General features: G+C 30.2%; 1 protein-coding gene across 23 annotated transcripts in view; it reads left to right on the top strand.

The window, feature by feature from the left end:
- Window positions 1–23372, top strand: part of br (broad-complex core protein) — a 122642-nt gene that overhangs the window by 34500 nt on the left and 64770 nt on the right. For 3 of the 23 annotated variants that reach the window (XR_015837754.1, XM_088262530.1, XM_088262529.1), the window contains exon 1: window positions 18333–18534. The exons of 8 other annotated variants lie outside the window; for them this stretch is intronic. Coding sequence is in view for 12 of the 15 variants with exons in the window: in XM_088262530.1 (XP_088118656.1) it covers window positions 18458–18534 (77 nt within the window). In the remaining 3 variants the exon portion in view is untranslated. Of the gene's footprint in view, window positions 1–18324; window positions 18535–23372 lie in introns of those variants that run through there. 12 more of the 23 variants (XM_088262521.1, XM_088262520.1, XR_015837756.1 and 9 more) reach the window with 7 other exon arrangements.

Here is a 23372-nt window from a genome sequence, read left to right as displayed (position 1 = left end):
GTTCTCAATATTTCTTTCTTGGATATTACATAACATTAAAGATAACTTACGATTCAAAACCCTTAAAATATTTGCTTTTAACTAAACAATTATTTATGTCCATATTTACAATGATTGTATAAATTTTATCCAATCGTGTTTTATTATAATAGTCAAACTATCTTACCATCACACCGCAGGGGTAGGCAGAGAGAAAAGAATGCCATACCACTCTGTCTTTGTAAACAATCTTTGTCTCTTCCACATTTATGCACCTCCTCATACATACCCGCCGATCAATTTGACTCCTGATCTAACCGATTTTAAGTTGACAAGCACCGTGGCGTAGTTGGGTAGACGCTCGACTGCGAAACTGGGCGTGGCGGGTTTATTCCCGCCAATTGCAAAATGAATTCAAGAAAGATATATTTTAAATTGGTCTGGGTGTTTGTAATGTATTTTTCTCATAAAACTTCCCTTTCCTTACTATCTTACCTCCAGACAAGCATCTAAAATAGACGCTTTGCGGGTTATTCCATAAAGAAAAAAGAAAAAAAAGTGTTTGACAAATTGATCATACCAAGGTTATCCCAGTCTTTCCTCACTCATTCGATTCTGATGGCTAATTCATCTCAAAATCTTTCTTGATTTTATCGAAAATGCTTATCTCAGCCTTACATTCTTGCCTTATATCATCATTTGAACATCTATCATGCGACGTTTTGTTGCACATTCGTCCAGGAGAACTCATTTCAACTGCATTCAGTTTACTTTCATCCTTCATTTGCCAACTCCATGCTTCACTTCCATGCATACTATATAACTATGCTCACATAGGAAGCGAATAGTGAATTTAAAGTAATCCACACTGAAATTCCAGCCCAGAAGGTTATTTGATTTTTAACTAACTAACTAACTAACTAACCATCACGCCGCTTCCCCGCAGGGGTAGGCAGAGAGAATCGAACGCCAAACCACTCGGTCTTTGCAAACATTCTTTGCCTCTTCTACATTCATGCATCTCCTCATACATACCCGACGATTATTACGACTCCTGACCCGGCCGCTTTCAAGTATTTGACATACCTGATTGTGCCAAGTTTTCCTCGGTCGTCCTCTGCTTCTTTTTCCAACTACGTTCACCTCATAAATTTGTTTAACCGTTCTTTCTTCACTCATACGCTCCACATGTCCAAACCATCTCAACACACCTTTCTTAATTTTATTTGATTGTTAAAATATCAATATTTTTTCAAAACATATTACAAATATATTATCCACTGAGTCCAGTATTTACTTGCGGTCATTAACTCGCAGAATTTTATTTTTGATTAAGGAGCACTTTTACAATAACAAATCGATAAAATAATAATGTTTTTGAACTCATATAAACAAATCCAGCTTTAGTACTTGATATTGTAACGTGTATATGCTTCCTACAAAAACATCACAGTTGTTTTCCTTTCAAATGGAAAAGCAGTGTTTATAAAGGAAGCCCGTATCACTTAATGCACATTTGATAAATAAAAAATATTTTTCATAGCGCCCAAGTTTGGTTGTCTTTATACAATGTTTTGGGGACAAAAACACATCGTTATAATAAAATAAAATAACACAACTTTAAAAGGAAAACAAACACGTATGTTTCATTTTTCTAAATTGTGATATGAGTTGAAAATTTTATTTTTAATAAAATACTTCACAAATCTGGGTTTTTTCCACTTTAGCTATTTTTTATATAACATTTTAGATATCTCAACATAGATGAAGAAAAATATGGAAGTCTAGGTATTTACAGGGCTTATGTTGTGTTTTAGGCTAGTTACCTCTATGTTGGTATATCAAAAATGATTTTTGATCCTTTACGGTTTTAAATTAAATTAAGATAATTATTTATTTTTTCATTTCCATAAATTAATGATGATAATTAAAAAATCTTCTTATTTATATTTTAATCCTTATATACAAATAATGGTGCATAGGGCACTGCACCGTATGGCAGTATTTTTTATATTGTTAAATACATGAAGGAAAAATGACCAGCCCTGCGCTTCAGGTTCCTGTCCAGGGTAATTCAATGAATATTATAATGATATATCATTAAGATATATTTTGACCCGCCTGAATATCGAACCTGACACCTCCAGTATGGTAGCTTAACGCTCTAACTACACAATATGGAGGCTTTACTATACTTTAAACTATCTTTTTTATAGAATGGCGTTGCAAATAGAATGTATTGCTTTTGTCTATGTCAAGTTAATTATATTGAACTTAAATATGTACATAAATTTGAGCATACTCAAAATATAGTTGGGAAAAGGGTTTATTTATTCCTGTTGTATAAGATAATACGTATTTTTAACTCTATCTTAGTTCATCTACCAAGCATATTGTATTGTATATAATATTTAGGCCTATGGAGCGAAACGTCTTAAGTTTATTAGGTTAGATGGTTCTTTGTTAGTACTTTGTTCTGGAAGACTGATGGTTTTGGGTATTTTTATAAATTGATTTACGAATTCATTAAACGCATTTGTTGCCTTACTTTTGTCCGCCTCCGTAGTGTAATGGTCAGCACGCTCGGCTACCGTTCTGGAGGTCCCGGGTTCGATTCCCAAGGGGGGTAAAATGAATAGAAGTGATTTTTTCACTGTCATATTTATTCAATATTACCCTGGACTGGTACCTGAAGCGGAGGGCTGATCACCTTTCCTTTATGTGTAACGATCAAGATAACACTGCGTTTGTATGACGCAGTGCCCTATGCACCATTTTGGGTGCGGATAAGGGCTTTATTATTATTATTACTTTTGATGAACGAACAATCGGAAAATTCCAATTACATCAATATGCGAATTTCGTACTCGTAATTTAAGGTCACATATGAATATTGAAAGACAATTTAAGCGCTTGTGGATTTATTACAGTTCCGAATTATTATTATCCAATTTGGTTTATATCGGATTGCTGAGAGGGTTGGCGGTAGCATCCCCTATGGCCCGAAGAGGGGTCGGTGCGTAAAACTCACATTAAGTTATGAAAAACACTCGGAATACGGCTGGTGCCTAAAAGTGTAGTAAAACCTTTGCGTATTGATTATGCAATCAATAAAATATATCATACAGCTAGCGTATGAAATCCTTTTCCCCCATCCCTCCTCGCGTATATATGTGTAATATAAATATACATATTCCGCCCACCCCTGTGTAAAAGTTGTATGAAAATTATAGCCCGAGTATGAAACTTTTATATCATCGCGGTACTTTCTGCGGATGTATAAAATATTCTGGTATAAATGACGGGAATTCTCTGGATATGTATTTGTGCACGCAAATGTGTCTGTGAGATTTGCGAGTGGTGGTGCAGGGCTGAGCGCAGCCGAGAATGGCCTAAATTCTAATTTAGGAACAACTTATTTTTAATGCGTAATAAAATATATATAAATAGTTGCGAAATATTGTTTGTGCGTTATTTCAATTAAAGCGTCGATTGGATAAAATGAATAAAAAGGTATTTTTGAACTCGGTTTCTTTTTTATATTCATTTCATTTTGGAAACAATTTCCAATATCTAAGCTCTTAGTATTTTTTTACGAATATTGTTAATTTCAAAAATGTAAAATACACCAAAAAATACTTTATTTAATGTAGTTTAAATATTTTAATATGAAATATTGTATAGTATTTAGATACCTATGAAATTTGTCAAATATATTTCAAATATTTAAAAAAAGCATTTGGTTGGTAATAGAAGCAGAGAAAATCCGAGGAAACCTTTTCATGATCAAGTTTTTCAAGTAGGTACTTGAAAGTAGTAAGTCGGAATAATCGTCGTGTATTTAATATATGAAAAGATACATACTCGTATTTGGATGTGTAAGAGGCGAAGATTATGTGCAAAGACTGATTGGTGTTGCATTTTATTCTCTCAGACTACCCCTACGAGGAAGCTCCGTAATGGTTTGTATATATATATTTTTTTAATTCATACATAACTTAAATATCAGTTTGTAATACTTTGAATACTAAGATTTTAACGTGTTTATTAAATATTATATTTAATATGACCTCAGAAATATTTTCTCATCAATTGAAATAAAATTAAACAAAAATGAGATATCCAATCAATTAAATTATTGTATAAAGTTTTTTTTTAATTTTGCTTGTGAAAAAATGCCTCAATCAACCCTTAATGAAAGATACGTTTAGGCCATTCTAGCATTCGTGTAAAGTCGGAGGCTGAGGGCTGACACGAGGTGGTTCCGAGGGTACACAGTGAGATGATGAAAAGAATGTGTACCGGGGGTGGGGGGGCGCGAGGGGGCCCGGGTGGCGGGGCCGGGCCGGGGGGTGGGGACCGGAAAAGAGTGCGCGCCGGAAAACTAGAAAGGGAGCGCCGCGATCGCTACGGCGTAACTTTTACGAACTAAAAGCGGAAGGGGGTTAAAAACTGAGGGGGATGCATTCGTAAGGGCGGCGTGTTAATTATTAATTTTCATATATTTATAATTATTTCGTTTTGTTTGAATTTGATTTGGTTTTAGTAAGAACAGAACACAACTTACATATAGTATACGTCAGTAGCGAAAAGTACAATCTCCATGTTTCAAATTTTAAATAGATTTTCTAATTTTTGTTTGAATATTTTAAATTTTACATAGATTACATTTTTCTAAGAACAAAATGCAACTAACATATCGAATGTCAGTAGCGAAAAGCACTATCTCCATTTGATATTTTTTCCTGGTTTGTTCTATTTTCGAATTTCTAATTTTGTTTTAATTTTTTGAAATCTTGAATAACATTATCATGCTTTTATTAAATTAGTAAATTTTATATCTTTTATACTTGGTTACTTCTTCTTAACCAAGAGAAAAATATTTTATATACTATTTTCTTAAATTCACATTTTCTGGGAAAAATGTCTGTTTTAAACACTTCTAATTGATCTGACTTTAAAAATTTCAATACTTAAAAATAGCATAAACTCAAATACCAAAGAATTTTTTTTGAAAGGGACCTTATATGTGTTATTGGTTGCAAAATTAGAATTCTTTGGAAAAGGTGGGTATAAATTATTTACGAAAATCATTTTTTTTATCGAAAAAAACATCTTCTATTTTAAAAACCTTCAAAGGTGATTTGGATACAGATTTTGAATTTTTATTATTAAATGTAGATTAATATTTTTTTCCTTTAGTAACTCTCGACTCTAGTTTTTAATTTGGTTCTTACTGTCATATCGTCGATATAATCTTGATTAAAAGAGATGTCTCATAAGCAGTAAATTTGTAGTATAATAATATGAAAAATATGTATTTTTTGTCTAAAGAATATTCTTTAAATTTTTTGGAGTTCAGCTTATTTTGTGTCGGTATGTTATACAATAAAGGTATTGTTTCCCAAAATTAAAAAAAATAAGAATTACAAAAATGTTCATACATTATTTTTCAGATTTTAATTTAAATTGCCTTTTTTGATAGCTGCTTTAAAAAAACAATATTTGTTTCACTTAAGACAAAAGCTAACATACTTTTTTTTGGTATTATTTTCAAAATCACTTTTTATTTAATTATAAAATTAATTGAAATATGCTAATTTTTTGTTTTTTTTCTGAATTAAAAAAAATGTTTTTTTTAATAAATTTTAAGATTTCGTAATTTTTATGAAATACTTTTATATACAAATATAAAATTAAATAATTAAATGAATAAGTCATTAAAAAATCATTCCTTTTTATTTGTTTTCACATTGTGAAATAACGCTTAAAATACAAAATGAGCTGTTAATGATAAGGAGAGTATTATATTACTATACCTCAAAATAAACAATGTTTTAATATGTTAAATATTTTTTTACACAATTTATAAGTTTTTACAAACGTTTCAAAACTAGAGACATTTTTTTAAGCGTGTTTCCAAATTTTCTTAAGTATTCATTTTAAAATTTTTATTGATACATGAGGATGTCTATTTAGAATTTAATAAAAACTTAGGAATTTATATTTAAATATGGAAGTAAGGTACTTTTACACTTATACCTCTGTGTATGTTTAATGTTTAAACATATTATACTTTGAAATTAAATTAAATTTATTATACTTTGGATTTTCAATATGAGTTATTTTTTAAATCATTCTTTTTTTCATTGTTATAGACTCCGTATTTCTTGTTTGTTTTTCCTTTGTACTTTTCATTTTTTCCAATTATTCAGGTTTTATTTTCTTGTTGGTTTGTTTTATTATCCTGAAGGCCGCAAGAAATTATATTCACAAGGGAAAACAACTGTACAAAAAACTTTTTTTTAATAAATGTAGATAATTTTAAAAGCTCCTAGCATTTACAAACTAACACATACGCGATAATGCGGAACCATTTTTTATTTTATATAATTTTATAATATAAAACATTAAATAAATATATTTGAATGCTTAGATTGTGGGCTAGGATTTTACATCAATACGAAGTATTGACATGGAAAAAATTGTTTATTATTTCATTTGAATACTTATTTCTTTTAACCGAAGAAAAACTCAAGACTTAAACTAGTTAACTAACCATTGCGCCGTTTCCACGTAGGGGTAAGCAGTGAAAATAGAACACCAAACCAATCTGTCTTTGCAAACAATATTTGTCATTTTCACATTAATGCATCTCTTACATACATACCTGCAATTATTCAGACCTGACCACTTTCAGTATTTGAGATACTTTAAACTGCCAAGTTTCCTCGGTCTTCGTCTGCTTCTATTGCCTGCTGCTTTCGCATCATGAATTAATTTTTAGCCTTTTTTTTAATTTATCGATTCACATGCCCAAATGGGGAATCTGAAAATGAGGAAATGCATGAATGTGGAAAAGGCGAAGTTGCAAAGTGACGACACTGTGGTGTGGCGTTCTATTCTCTCTCACTACCTTCATATTTTTTTGAATAAGATATGATCAACGTATAAAGAGTTTTTTTCAGTCGTTAAAAAAAAATATATGTAATAAACTCTACAGTCAACTCTCGAATCCCTTCACTAATTTTACAGTAGTACTTTTACATTCCCCCTCTCCGGTTCCTACCCCCTACCCCCCGTCCAAAGTTGTTCCTCCTCACGCCACCACTACACACGCAAGAGCACTCACACCGACGAGGGACCATCCCGCGTGTACGTATACACATTATGATATAATATCTGTATGGAAAAGAGAAAAATGTATACAAGAGATTCGATTCCGCAATTCGCGCGCAAACGTAGATACAGATGTGTTTTACGTGCACAGTTAGCGTATTAGATAATCCACGTCCGGAAAATTCAAACAGAATAAATATCTACCGAAAAAAAGCTTATTTTAAGGCTTATTGGATATATTATTTTTTGTCATCTCATCAAAGATGAAGAAGAATATGGAAGTCTGGGCATTTACGGGACTGACGACCGTCACAGGCTGGTTTTAATGATCACTTTACTTACGTGTAACATTCACCAATTCTACCCATTATCGACAACCACACTACTCAAATTCTTGGAAACACTATATATATGAACCAATTTCAAAACATTATTCTTAAATCACTAGAACATCACTGGAGACATCTATTGGTGATATGAAAAGAAACTTTTTATTGAGAAGAAACTCTTTTATCAGTATGTGAGGTCTAAATCCTGGATTATAATCACACACATGAGAAAAGCCAGAAAATATCATTAACTTCCGTAATTGGAGATATTACAGATTTTGTTGACAAGTATTTGGACACACTCAAAATGTTGTAAAGCGTATTGCATAATTTAAATCCTTGGAAAATACAAACAAAACAGTCCAAAAAATATGTACTGAAAAAAGCTTTTTTGAAGCGTGTTAGATAATTAGATCCTTGGATAATTAAAAAAAAAAGCAGTCAAAAAATTACCTACTAAAAAAAAGTTTTTCAAGGCGTATTAGATAATTTGCTCAGAAAATGAAGCTAAACTGTCGAAAAAATAATACACTAAAAGGTTTTTTAAAGTCCTTTACTTACTGTAATACAACCACAAAAATACGTTTTCAATTTTGATAAAAATTTAAGGTATGAATACAATTTAATTAATTTTATTGATTAATTTAAAATCCAGAATGAACAACCTTAAGAAAAGCATATCAAGTTATAAATGGTTAATATATCTTAACAGAGATGAAAAATCTATTACAATAAAAATATATATATTTTTAATGATAGCACCTCAAAATTACATTTTTTTAAAGGAATAACCCGCAAAGCTTTTACTTTAAGAGGCTTACCAGATAGGACAGTAAGGATAGGGAAGGCAAATGTGAAAAATACATCACAAACACCTAGACTAATTAAATGAATCTTTCATGAATTTATTTTGCACTTGGCATGAATCGAACCCGTGACGCCACTTTCGCAGTGGAAGCGTCTACCCAACTACGCCGCGGCACATATTTCATTTTATAAACGTATTATACTACATTTCCGAAGATAAAAATTATTAAATGTTAAGGGATCCAACGCATATCCGGTCCTGACTTGTATCCGGTTTGTGTGGGTTGTTTTAAAATCGACTTATTTTCGTGGACTGAATCCTGAAAACTGACTGAAAAATAAACGAATGGTAAATGGGTGTACAATATTGAAGTATCTACTAAAAAGAACGTTGTCCATTTTGAACTATATTTTGTGTAGTGTATCGCTGTTACGTTTAACAGATGGCGCTGCCGTTGCGGTAAAAAAAACTTTTTTACAACATTTACTTATATATGAAAACTATAAAAAACTGTTGCTTACAACATTAACATTAATATAGAGGGAAAAGAACCTCACACCAATATTTCTGCAAAGAATTTTAGCCTTTTCCTCATTCATGTATCTCCTTATACATATCCATCGACTATTCCGTCTCCTGACCTGACCACTTTTAAGTATTATTTTCTGACATCACATCAAAGATGAAGAAGAATATGGAAGTCTGGGCATTTACGGGGCTGACGACCGTCATAGGCTGGTTTAAGTGATCACTTTACACATGTGTAACATTCACCAATTCTACCCATTATTGACAACCACACTACTTAAATTCTTGGAAATTCTGTATATATGAACCAATTTAGAAACCTTGTTCTTGAAACACTATAACTTCACTAGAGACATCTATTGGTGAGATGTAAAGAAGTTTTTTATAAAGCAGAAACTCTTATCACTTTTAAGTATTTGAAATGCATGAAAATAGTCACGTCAGTGGTAAAAATTTTTATGTAATGTGGTACATATATATATATATATATATATATATATATATATATATATATATATATATATATATATATATATATATATATATATATATATATATATATATATATATATATATATATATATATATATATATATATATATATATATATACTCAAATGTAAGTAAATGATTCATTATTTTACTCAACACAATCATATCTTTGCTCATCTTTGCATTTAAATTAATCAACAAATATTGTTCATTATTCTACCATAGTAATAATAATAATAAAATTGGATAACTTATATAGCGCCATTTTCGTAAAAAAATACCTCAAGGGCGCTTCACTGTGAATGAATTGGGGAAAATATTATGGTGGAAATGATTTAGCAAACAAATGTGTTTTTAGTCTTTTTCTAAAGATCATCTCACTCTCACTATTTCTAACCATTGGTGGAAGAGCATTCCACGCCGTCGGTCCTGCAACAGCAAAGGCACGCTCGCCAAATTTAGTGCGTTGGTTGCGAGCTGGTAAGATCACTTTGCCCATTGCAGATGTTGTAGCCGATCGAAGCGTGAGACGTCTATCAGCCAATTCATCTGGAATACACAGCTCCTTAAGATACTCTGGAGCCATATTGTGTATTGATTTATACATGAGTAGGCAGAGTTTATACTCAACCCTTTCGGGAAAGCGTAACCAGTGGAGTTTGTGACGTAGTAACATAGTAACGTAGTGACATAGTAACGACCTCACAATAAACTGAGCTTATAAACTAGACTTCTTTACTTCGAAATAATCTAGAATCGACTTGAATTTACTTGAATTGAATTTTCAGTATTACTGAAAATATCAAGCTGAAAATTTAATTAATTTAATATCATTAAATACCTTTTCTTGTTAACCTGACAAATTGAATATAAGTTATCATTTAAATAAATCAGATTTATTCCCGAGCAAGGTTAAATTTTCAATGCTCTTTGAACTATATTAATCATTAAGAACCACGTTTTTCGTAATTAAGGATAAGGACCAGAAGAAGAACTTTAATTTCCTGACAAAACGAGTCGACGAGCAGTTTCAAAATGCCGAAATTACAAATAAATGCCTGAAAGTAAAACTGTAGTTATCTACGCTACGTAGTTTACTCGTTATCTTTTCTCCGTAATTACAGTCCTGCTTTCTAGGGGGTTATGATTAGAATTACGTGGGTCGAGATAACCCGGTCTGGTTGGTTAAGAAAATATTTAGAACTAAACTAACTTAAAATTTAACTATCACGCCGCTTCCCTGTAGGAATAGGCAGAGAGAAAAAAATTCTACACAATTCTTTATTTGCAAACATTCTTCGCCTTTACCACATTCAAGCATCTCCTCATACACACCCGCCGATCGATTCGTCTCTTGACCTGACCGCTTAAAAGTATGTGAGATACTTTATCATGCCAAATTTTCCTCGGTCTTCCTCTGCTTCTATTTCCAACAGCAATCACATCACAAATTTGTTTGACCCGTCTTTCCTCACTCACTCGTTTCATATGTCTAAACCATCTCAACACACCTTTCTTGGTTTTATTGATAATGCTAATCTAAGCCTTGAATTTATTCCTTATTTCACCATCCAAACTTCTATCATACACACGTCGTTTTGCCGCAGATTTGTCTGAGGAATTGCTTGTCGACTGCATACAGTCAACTTTTATCTTTTTTTTGCTAACTCCATGCTTCATTTCCACGCCTTAGAATTGGAAGCAGGACTCCGTTGTGTACTCCAGTTTAGCTTTCGCTGATGGATTTTTATTTGCTTTAACGATTTCAGTGCACCATTCACTTTGTTCCCAGCGTTCATTTTCCTTTCTCTCATATCAGTTTCATATCTTTATTAAATACTTATCAATTTAAGAAAATGCATGTTATATTTTAATTGACTGAGAATCATTTCACGTTCTTCTGACTCAAAGCCTTTCTCGTTATTTATATTTACCTTTAAATATTATTTATTGATTTAACATTGACATAGTGGAATAGTATGATAATTCAATTATTAAAAAAATTAACACTTGTACAAGACCACTTAGTGAGTTTATGAAACCAAATTTAACAGGTGAAAATATAAATTAAGTTTTTCAAACATTGTTTTTTTACATGTTGATGAAGAACATGTGTAGATTTTGAAACTATCTTATCGTGTTGACATTTATAAACTCAGAAAATTGGTCTGAAATAAATGAAGAATTTTTGTTTTTAGAATTACCGTTTTGATAGGGTTTCTCACAACACGTTCATGAAATTGTATTTAACATAAATATGAATTTTTCAGATGAAAAAATCCATAGTAAAAAGCATTCCATGAATAAAAATCAGGTCGCACGTTTAACATTTTAAAAATTATTTTTAGTATTTTATATGTCATCAAAAAATACACCTCTTATTATTTTGTCCAGCATATTAATTTGATTTCTTAGCGCTTTTCAATGTTTAAAAATGACTCCTGTGACATTTCAGTCAAAGGAATTTTAAAATAAACAAATCCTTTCAAATCTGTATATCGCCAATCAACGTGAGTCGTTAGTAGGTGTTATTATATGCGTTTAGAATTTTTTTAATTAAAGCATTTATTTTAGCAGCCGGACTTCCAAAAATAATTTCAAATGGCTAGTCGGTGATCAGTAGCAAGGCTGTATTTGTGTTCACTCGGTGATGTATTCAATATAGCAACACTTGTTGATTCGTTCAACGTTTGGTACTACTACATCAACCCTTCCATTTGCTCGTATGGTTTCGCTTGATCTTTGCTCGCCCCGTTTTTTGAATGGTGCGAAAACCCTTTTAATATATCCCACGATACTTGAAAGGTGTCGCTAAATATATATATCGTTATCATACAGGAGAAAGTGACCAAGTGCATTGTTTTACAAAAACGTGATCATTGACTGTATGATATCTTACTAGCTTAAAATTGCCCTGAAAAAGTCCCAAAGGATTTTAAATATAGAAATATAATATATTGACTTGTTGAAAATGACTTTTGAAAATGGTTTTTATTTTGTTGCCAAGCAAAAGTGACTTAAATGGCCCTCCTGAACATTTTACGTTTTGGTAGTCGGTCACTTTCTCCTGTACGACTACGATATGAATAGAAATATTTTCTGCCGTCATAAATAAACCAAAATATATAAATTATTATTGAAAATACAAACTTTAATATAATTTTTGAAAATCATGAAAAAACGCTTGTTTATTACGCCTTTATGCACCCAACGATGTAGATATTATATAAGACAAAATTTCGAATTCATATTTCAAACTACAGATTTTTATTTGATTAGATGTTACCATAAATGAATATCTAGAGCTTGCTTCTCTAATTCCTGAATTTAAAAATATAATAATTATTAATATCTCAACATAGATGAAGAAAAATATGGAATTTAGGGCAATTATAGGGCTTTCAAACCTATCAAACACTGGTTTAAGTAATTACTTTATACACCTTTAATATTCACCATTCTACACATAAAGAAAACCACATTACTCAAATTTTGGAAGTTGTATCTATCAATCAATTGTTACCTTCTTTCACATGCGATTTCTTGCCATCATCTATGGTTGAGTTTAGTAAAAATAATATTTAGCAGAGATCTTTATGAAATATGTATATGATAGATAATTTTAAATTTTATTAAACAGGTATTTTTTACCAGTTATAACCATAACCAAAACGCATACCTTATTGGTCAAAGGATCCTTGAATAAGACGCAATAAACCAGTATAACGTTCTTCGATTATCCACAAAGTCATCAAATGGCGAAACTGTGTATGAAAGAGCTATTAATAATTGAATGATGGAGGGGGTAGATTTGAAAGTTATCATATTATCAACCATGTCATCAATGATTGCGTGACTCATGATGGACAAATCACCAATCAAAATATATAATTTAAAAAAAAAGTAAAATTTGCATTTGGTACTGGAAAATGCAGTACATTGTTGTATTACAAATTTGAAATTTTAAAATATGTATGATAAAAATTCAATTAGATATTTAAAAAAATCTTGAATGTTTTTTGCAGATACTTTGTGGCACATTTTATAAAGTTTAAAAATAAAATGAAATTAAAATGGTAATTATTTCTTAAAATCTACTAAAAATCTATTAAAAACGTATTTCAATGCATTTTGCATTGTTTTTTAACAATATGGAATGCATCAAAACACTTGTCATAATAAATTTTAAGAAAAAGTTGTATTAACCAAGTAAAATTTCAATTAATAATGAAATCAATTGATAAAATAAAAGTTTTATTTATTGATTTGGCAGTCACTTTGTGATAATATCTACCCATTTTTAATGGTAAATTGCACTTGCAAAATACTACGAATATAATTATAGTAGTATAACCGAGTAAAACTTACAAATAAAATAAAAGTTACCTGAAAACTTGTTCTTTCTGAAAGACGAAAATCTAAAATTTGAGTTTAAATTTGTTTATATGGTAAGTAGATTTTTTTAGTTATAAAGCCAAAATTACATCACTGATATGTTCAAAAATAATCAAGATTCAATTTAATTTGTTATATAAAATCTGAGAAAACGAAGGGGATGGAAATTTTCTGCAACTCTCGAGGGCGGGGGTAGAGGGGTGTTGGGGGTTGAAGAAGGGGAGTGGACATGCGCAAAAACGTAAAAACATCACGGCAGGAATGAATATTTCCGAGTAAGAGTTCTAGTACTATGTATTATTTTGAGTATTTAATCATGAGTACAAGCGATCCGCGAGTACAGTCCGCGTAGCTTTTAAGCGCGAAACAACCTATACGGAGTATTCTTACTCACCGAATTCGAGTAACATTTTTTTTAAAGTTAAACATTTTAAATCACCAATTAAATATAATAATGCAAAATAAAATAATTTTTGATTTTATAATATGATTCGTCATTTTTAAAACACATTTATAATATTAAAAATAATATCCATTTTATGCATCAAAGTACCACAATTAATTTTTAATTTGTTTTCTAAACTCTATATATAAATTAAAATCATTTATTTTACCTCAATATTTTTTTATAATTTATAAATTCAGCTTAATAAGCAACCGAAAGAAGTTTACAAAATAAATCATAAATAAATAAAAACATAGAATTTTCATTCGACAATTTTCTCTAATTTATTAAATCGGTTACCCGTTTTTATAAATTTCCAACATCGTCATTATGCATTCTCAAAAAACTAATATTTTCCCTTAAATAATAATAAAATCTTCAAATATTAATTTTATTTTATTGAAGTTTTTAGTAAATTTTCATTCCTTAGAGGTGTCTTTGGGACACTCTTTAAATAATAATTTAAATACAGTTGTTTTAATTTTTAAAGAACAGCACAATTTTTTTTAAAAATAACTTACTAGAAATTTATTGAAATAAAATAATTATTTATTTGAATATTTTAAGATTCTCATATTTAGAAAATGGACAAAAAAAAGCGCATTTCAAATTTATCGATAAAAATAAGAATGAGATCTTTTAAAAATGAAAATAATATCATGTGACATATTTATATATCTTTAACTAGAAATATTATGGAATAAATATTTACTCGAAAAACATTTAATGCTGCTTATTTTTTAAAAGAACCTAAGCGTTCTAAGAAATAGGGCGCATTTCAAACTCAGCATATTGTAAAAAATTAAATAAAAAAATAAAAATAAAAAACTTTTAAAATAAAAAAAAGTATAATTATATTAAATTATAATTAAAATATAAAAGTTTTAAAATAGGAAATAATATTTTACGACTTATTTATTTATAATTCCCGGTAAAAATACGAAAACAAAGCGATATTATATTAATAGAAAAGAAGTATTATTTTAGGAATTACGAATACAGCAATGTTGCTATCTCATTTTTCGAACTTCTCTAATATTCGATAGCACTTCATTTCCCGCGCGGGAGTTGTTCTGTAGTAAACAAATTCTTCTGACAGCTTCAATATTTCCGCATCCCACCCGCTTCCGCCTCGGGGGCGACTAACTACCACCCCCGCGGAAAGCTCTACATCTACGAAAAACGTAGGAACGTGGAGCTTCCACGGAGTGCTACAGTGCAGATCTCGCCACCAGGAAGGGCAAAGCTCCCCGCGAAGCCTCCCCATAGCGAGGGCGTAATGATTTTTTGGCGATGAATTTATATTCGGGAGGGAGAAACTTTTCAGAGAGGGATAGAGGGATGGCGGGATGGAGAACGGGCGCCCTCATTAACGACTGCCTGATATGCAACTCTGATCTTTGAAGAATAATAACTATACCCACAGACAAAAAACACCAGTCGCGGCGGTCGTACGTATACGCGGACACGGGTGAACTTGTATGCCTTACATTTTATTTAAATCAGTGATATTAAGTGACATAATAAATCTCTAAAATACTAAAATAATAAATAATAAAACAAAATAAATATTTTAATTTCTTATTTTTAAAATCTAATAAAAATATGTGTGGTGATGATTGAAGTATCTTTGAAGTGGATTATTCATTCGCATACGAAAATTTGTCTCGTATAAAGTTTTCAAAACTATTTTGAAAAGTTTTTACTGGCCACATGTGTTGTCCGATAGGAGTTTGTTTACACTTTCGGTAGCGCTGCGATCTACAAACACTTGAGAGATTTCTATGCGCGGATTTATCAAAAATATTTTTTATTATGTTATTCGTATTTTGTGTTTCAGTAAATCTAGTCTAAATTAAAATATTGCATTTATTAATTTTCATAACTTCCCTTTTTAGCTATTCATTTATTCTTACTGTTGTGATGAATAAAAAATTATAAAAAAAATAGAATGAGTAAATAATAAAGAGTTATTTTTAAGTTAAATTATGTTTTTAACAAAAAGAAGTTAAATAAAAATTTTGTGCAAAAAATAGGCAATGCGTTATTAATTTTCATTTTGATCATGGAAAATGCGTTTTGTTTAAAATATAATAAAAAAAATTGTTAGACAACTATAAAATATTTTGTGCACCAAAAAAATAAACGCTCTGTTTTCCGTGTTATAAGTTATTGCAATAATTTTTCATCGATTATTTTTTATAAATATTATAAATGTATAATGAAAATATATGTAATGAGCGCATCCGCAATATTTCGTAACGTAGTTCTCATTCCAAGGCCCATGCAGCTAACTGTTGCGACAAGGAAGGCACATATCGTCCTCCTGTTCCCGCAATTAGGAAGTAAAAAATGAAAAAGCGCGTGCTCTAGCAGTCAAATTTCAGGGAGGGGATGCTGGGAGGCTTTCCCCCTCCCCCCCTTCGCGATACACGTCTAAACACCCCCCCGAACCCACACAGACGCGAGCGCGCGAAAACCTCACCATCACCTTCAAACACCGTGGCACATTTTATATTTTAATTGCAATCACCCCGGTAGATCCCCCCGGGGTGGCGGAGCTCACCCCCCTCCCCTCTTGGTTGTGTATGTTAAAATTTAGAAAGAGACGACGTCGGCCGCGCTCCCTTTTGGACTTGCAATGTTATTTATCCGCGTGGAAAGAGAAAGGGGAGCTTTTTCGCTACAGCTTTCGGCGAAGCTCACGCACTATTTTTTAGTGCCCGCTGATTACGCCAGATGTCCCGCGCCACGTCCGGGGTACACTTGCGCGCATACAATTTACAGTTCGCACTCTGTTTGGCGATACGTCCTCGACGGGTGCTTAGTGTCATCACCTATCGCTCTGTAATTGACAATTTTTATTAAAAATTTAAAATAAAAATAAAACAAATAAATAACCCATTTAATAAAAAGTGCACTTTTTTTATTTTATAAAACTAAAAATAATTTTTATTCATCCGTTTTGTGAAAAAAAAATACAACTTTTTTAATGGTATTGTCATAAAAACAAACTCTGCGCTGAACCGACCTCCCAGGAGCACATGGCGAGGAGAGAGGTTCGCGGATCTTACGTTACGTACGGAGGCCACCAATACAGGCGTAGTTTCTCGTAGCGTAGTATACTACTCGGTACTACTACTCACCGACACACACACCTCCATTCAGTATTCGCACTATTTTCCCCGCTACATTTTTTTAAACGCTATCCCAGTTTTTAACTCTCACTTGCGTACAGAGATGTCACGGTTGTGTCGTAAGATAAAAAAAAATCGTGCCATTTTTTTCGCGCTCGCGAATTTGCAGATGTACACTTATCCGGGTGTAAGTGGACGAATCGTTGGTCGGGCGTGATTTGATCTAGTTTTTTTTACCGATATTTATGACTTGTTATTTAATTAATTCAAAAATGTATTAGTTTCTAAAAAGTAGTTGTAATCGTTATCTAACGTCGATGTAAAATAAATTGTATATATTTTTTTCGAATTATATTTCGGTTGAAAATAAATCTAGTTTTGACGTTTACGACACGTGAGTGATACAAACTCATTACTGCTGACATGAGTTATAAATTCAATCAAGAAAATAATATAAAAAGTGTGAATTAAATTAAAATTATCCCTTTAAAAATATGTATATAATTCAAACGCATAATTTTCATTAATGTCTTGCCTGTAATAATTTCCGTAGTACATAATTTCTCTCCCAAGTGTTTAAAAAATGATTTCATAAATAATGAATATTTGTTTTTGTTTTAAAAATTGTTAAAGTAATTCATTTCAAATTAGCTAAAATAGTGTTTTTGACGACCGACGCTAATGAAATTCAAGAAAGAAATTTTTAAATAATCACTCTTAACATTTTGAATAATGACATAATCTAATGTTGAATTTACAACTAAGGCCATTGACTTGTAAATAAAATTTAACAATATTTTTTTTTACATAGTTTTTTCTTGTTCTTTGACTTTAATTCAAACGGTATTCCAGTGTATAGGTATTTTTCAGAATAATAAATTATCATCTTTTCATATAATGATAATACATTTACATAACCTATAATAAAGTTAATAATATCGCAGTAGGTAAATTAACAATAAAATTAAACCTTATTTAATAATTATAAACGTTTCGGTTTATTTTTTAATTTATATAAAAAAATAGTGTTAAAAAAATTATGTTAAATTCGGGATTGATTGTTGGCTTTGCGTATTAATTTTTGATGTTACAATTACAGGTGTCAAAAACTAATAAAAAATATTTTCAAATCTAATATAACTATATTTATTTTTAAATTATTGTTAACGAAATACTCAAAATAAGTTTATAAATAATTATGTCGAACGAGTGTCAAAGAAAACTTTATGAAAATTTCCGAATTTGTACCACCGCCATCTCCAGCTGCTAAGCAAAGCCGCCACATTTCAACCAATGACTTAAGGTAAAAAATATTATTTTTTAAAGTTTTTATTAATATTTGGGTATATTTATTTGTAATATATGTGTTGTTAATTCTATTTTAAAGTAATTTGCCGTTGAATGTAATTATTTATAATTAAATATTCTAGTTGTGAACTTAATTTGTAATTTTCAAAAATATTAAATATTTGAGTATATTTTTTAGTAATATTCCAATTGTAAACTCAATTTAAAAATATTTTTGACAATGATTATGATTTTTCATTTAATAACAAAACCGAAAAATCAAGTACGTTATAAAATTAGTAAATATCATATTACAACTTTATTTTAAATTCGACAGCTTTCGTAGCATATCTTACTCAATGTCAATAAAAGGATTGTCTGTTTTACATTTTAAATATTTGAGAGAATTGAACATGAAATCGCTAAAAAAATACCTTTCAATTACTTTTGTAACCCAAATTTGGTTTATTTATTTCCAATTTTTTTCATGCACATACCGTATAGTTTGACTAATGATATTTTACATTCATATTTCTTTTAAGGATAAAAATAGTATTGTTCTTACTGTTATCTGCACCTAATGATACATAAGGCACTGCATCATATGAAAAAAGTATAATCTTAATATTTGAGTACAAGTGCTCAGTTATAACGATATTTTAGTGATAAATAATTTATATTTATTATTAACCCTTGGAAATTTAGCATGGTAGCTTTTTACAAATATGTATATGTAAAATAAGATGCAATTCAAAGATTCTTCTTTATAATAGGTAAATACTTTTAAATATACAAATAATCGGATTATTGTGATATCAACAAAAAATTATAACGGGATCTATTATTTTACTGAATTTATTTAATTTTGCACAAACATCAATAAACTGTGATGAAATAAAAATAATTATATATGTTTAGATAAAAATTTGATTGAAGCAGTTGAAGACTGCTTTTAAAATATATATTGAACACATTGATCAATTTTTCTGCTTTAATATGTTTAGTAGTTTTTTTCAACACATTTTGGCATTGTTCATTGACAGTGAATTAATAGTTAAATGACAATTTATTAAAATTAATAACAAAATCAATTTATAAAAAAGTTCGAATGATTGATCATATTTTAACATTCTACCGTTCATAAACTCTATTATTTCAATCTAGATTTATATTTAAAATTTTAAATTAATCTGGATTTGCACTAAAAATCTAGAATTGAGACAAAATTTGTGAAAATTAATTAACAAAATTAATTTTAAAAAAAAGTTAGAATGAGTGATCATGTTGTAACATTCTACCGTTCATATATTCTACAACATTATTTCAATCTAGATTTACATTAAAAAATTAAAATAAATCTGGATTTGCACTAAAAATCAAGAATTGAGAGAAAATTTGTGTAAACGTTTTCATATGAAAATACATTTGAAGAGATAGTTGGAGTACCCTCTTATGAAGTCAATAGTTTCTGGGTTCAAACCCACTTCACCAAAACTTGATTTCTGCTTAAAAAACAGACCGCTCAGGCCTACAAAAATAAATGAAATTGAATTTTTTTGTAAATAATAAGAACACAAATATTAAGGTTTAAAAAAATAACGTTTTAAAGTCTAGCTGAGTTCTGAAATATTCTCAAGCCTTAGTCATTACTTTTGCTCCTTTGATTTCACGATTTTAAAAATCATTTAACTGTGACAATATCACGACATTACGTTGCTTAGCGTGCCAGGAAAGATGCTAGCCTACGTAATCATATAGAGAATTCGGGCCCCTTTTATCTAAATATTCAAACGACATTGTCGCAAGTTTCTGCCGGGCAAGTCGTGTCACCAAATCTGTAAAATATTCCAATACTGAAAAGCTTTCCATCTCTATTGATGTATATTGTAGATTACAAATAAACGCTTGATATTTCACAAGGACCTACACTTTGAAAAATGCCGAAAGCATGCAAGGTTTCCCTGAAAATATAGGTTTATTTTTTTTAACATTTTATTAGTACATTAAAATCTTAAATTTAAGGCGTATTTTTTATTACAATATAAAGAAAAACTCCTGTCAAATAATAAAGTACTAAATGGTATTGCTTCTGAAAACTCTTTCAAAAATATGGAACAACTCATACTCACAATAAAGGAAGCTAATGAATAAAATCATCATCATCGGTTCTGAATATCGGAATGTAAAAAAATCTTAGCCTACGTTATTTATAAAAGTTGTTCGATGGTCAGCAGTCATGGCTGACATTGGAGGTCCCAGGTTTGATTCCCAGGGAGTAGTCAAATAAATATAAGTAATTTTTTACTCTAATATTTTCATATTATTTTTTGACATCTCATCAAAGATGAAGAAGAATATGGAAGTCTGAGCATTTACGGACATTAAATTAATGACATTTAAGTATTTGGACACACTCAAAATGTTACCCTAAGATTTATTCAATATCATCCTGAAGCGGAGGGCTTTCCTTCATGTGTAAACGATCAAGATAGCACTGCGTTTATATGAAGCAGTACCCTATGCACCATTGGGGTGCGGATAAGGGTTTTCCTATTATTATTATAATTGTTCTTTTTCACAAATTATTACAATTTAAGTGAATAAAATCAAATAAAAAATAAATTTAATGAAAAGGTTAAAAACTAGAACTTGAGAATGTACTGGTACATTACAAAAAAATTGTCTTCAATTAGATTTGTGAGTGCGTTTAAAACCGCGAGCACGCGGAATTATTAGTGGTTTTTACACAGTTTTATCACGGAATAAAAATAGAAATAGACCATATAATCAACATTTTGAGTGTGTCCAAATACTTGTTCACAAAATCTGGATTATCTCCAATTACAGGAGTTATTTTCATATTATTTTTTGACATTTCATCAAAGATGAAGAAGAATATGGAAGTCTGGGCATTTACGGGGCTTACGACCGTCATAGGCTGGTTTGAGTGATCACTGGCGTTTTTCTGGCGTTTCTCATGTGTGTGATTATAATCCGGGATTCGGATCTCACATACTAATATAAGAGTTTCCGCTTAATAAAAAAGCTTCTTTACATCTCACCAATAGATGTCTCTAGTGAAGTTCTAGTGATTCAAGAACAAAGTTTCTAAATTGGTTCATATATATAGAACTTCGAAGAATTTGAGTAGTGTGGTTGTCAATAATGGGTAGAATTGGTGAATGTTACACGTGTGTAAAGTGATCACTCAAACCAGCCTATGACGGTCGTAAGCCCCGTAAATGCCCAGACTTCCATATTCTTCTTCATCTTTGATGAAATGTCAAAAAATAATATGACCATATAATCAGTGAATTAATAATAAAATATTTGTGAATACTTTGGAAAAAGTTTTTATGGTAAAAACTATAGTATAATGGACTCTTATTAATTAAATTTAGAAAAAAAAATACATTCGGTGATGAAACTTATAATTAAAATGTGGCTTTTAAAATTATACTTTGAAATTTTTTTAGAATTTAATAAAAAATATCTTGCTACTTTTTTGTAGCAAATAAAATGCTTTTAAACTTGCCTTCAATGAAAACACGTTAATTTTAAGAACAGATGAATCATTTTACTTTAAAAATATTTTTATTGTATCCAGTATCAAGCAAAAAATATATTCAAATCAAAATAACATTTCCATAAAATATGATAAGCTAATTATTTAATTTTTAATCTTTTAATCTGTGAGTCAATCTGTTTTTGAACTTAAAATTTATTAAAGTTTTAGTGATTTGTGCTTGTGATTTTCAACCAACATTACAAACAAAAAAATAAAATGTGTTTTGATAAATATCTCAGCAAAGACAAGGAACAAGATGGGTACAGATGTATGAGGAGATGCATGAATGTGGAAGAGGTGAAGATTATTCGCAAAGACACTTTCGTGCGGTGTTATTTTTTCTCTTCCTATCCCTGCGGGGAAACGGCACGATGCTTAATAAGTTCGTTTAAATTTGTGTAAACAGTGCTTTCTTATATATCTTTCTAAAAATAAAATTTCACCTACTAGCAAGGAATGTTTGAAATGTGAAAAAAAAATAATTAGCAGGAACAATAGTTATTCGAATACTGTAAAAAAATATGTAAATTGAATCTATATTTAGAATTCTAGTCTGACTAAATTTTCTTACGCACAAGTAATTTTGTCATATTTGTTTAAACGAAGTCTATTATCCGAATATTTCTATTTTTTTATCACAATACATAATATACTTCAATTACATAATATTTCACTTCCTTAATACTTTAAACTCTCAATATTTCTATTCTGATCATACATACATATCTATGTGCGAAAAAGCAATCAAAAATAGGTATATTTTTTAATGGATAATATTATTACAAACGAAATAATCATTTAACCACTACGTCGCTTATTCGCGAGGGTAATCAAGGAGAATAGAACGCCATACCAATCTTTTTTGTAAAAAATCGTCGCTGCTTCCTCATACTTGATCATGCCAAGTTTTCTTCGGTCTTCCTCTTTTTCTATTTTCAACCGCATTTATCTCATAAATCTGTTAATAAAAATAATAGTTAATATTTTTGAATAGTGTAACAAGGAAATAAAGGGTGTGATAAGCAACATCAATAAAATTAAGAAAGATGTGTTGAGATGCTTTGGGCATTTGAATCGAATGAGTGATGAAGAAATACTAAAATGAAATTAGTAATAGACGCAAAGGAAAATCAAGTCGGGTTGTGGTCCCGTGGTTAGTGTCGCGGACTCTTAAGTCAGAGCTTCTCGGTTCGAACCCACTCTACCATAATTTTATACCTATTTCTAATTTCTCACAGAAATAGTATGAAATTGAAGTATTTGTGTGAATAATGAAAACACAAATA

This window comes from Brachycentrus maculatus, unplaced genomic scaffold (genome assembly GCF_059751285.1).
Source record: "Brachycentrus maculatus isolate JH-2025_06_01 unplaced genomic scaffold, ASM5975128v1 h1tg000180l, whole genome shotgun sequence".
In the NCBI taxonomy this organism is placed as follows: domain Eukaryota; kingdom Metazoa; phylum Arthropoda; class Insecta; order Trichoptera; family Brachycentridae; genus Brachycentrus; species Brachycentrus maculatus.
This window is presented reverse-complemented; position numbering and strand designations above follow the sequence as displayed.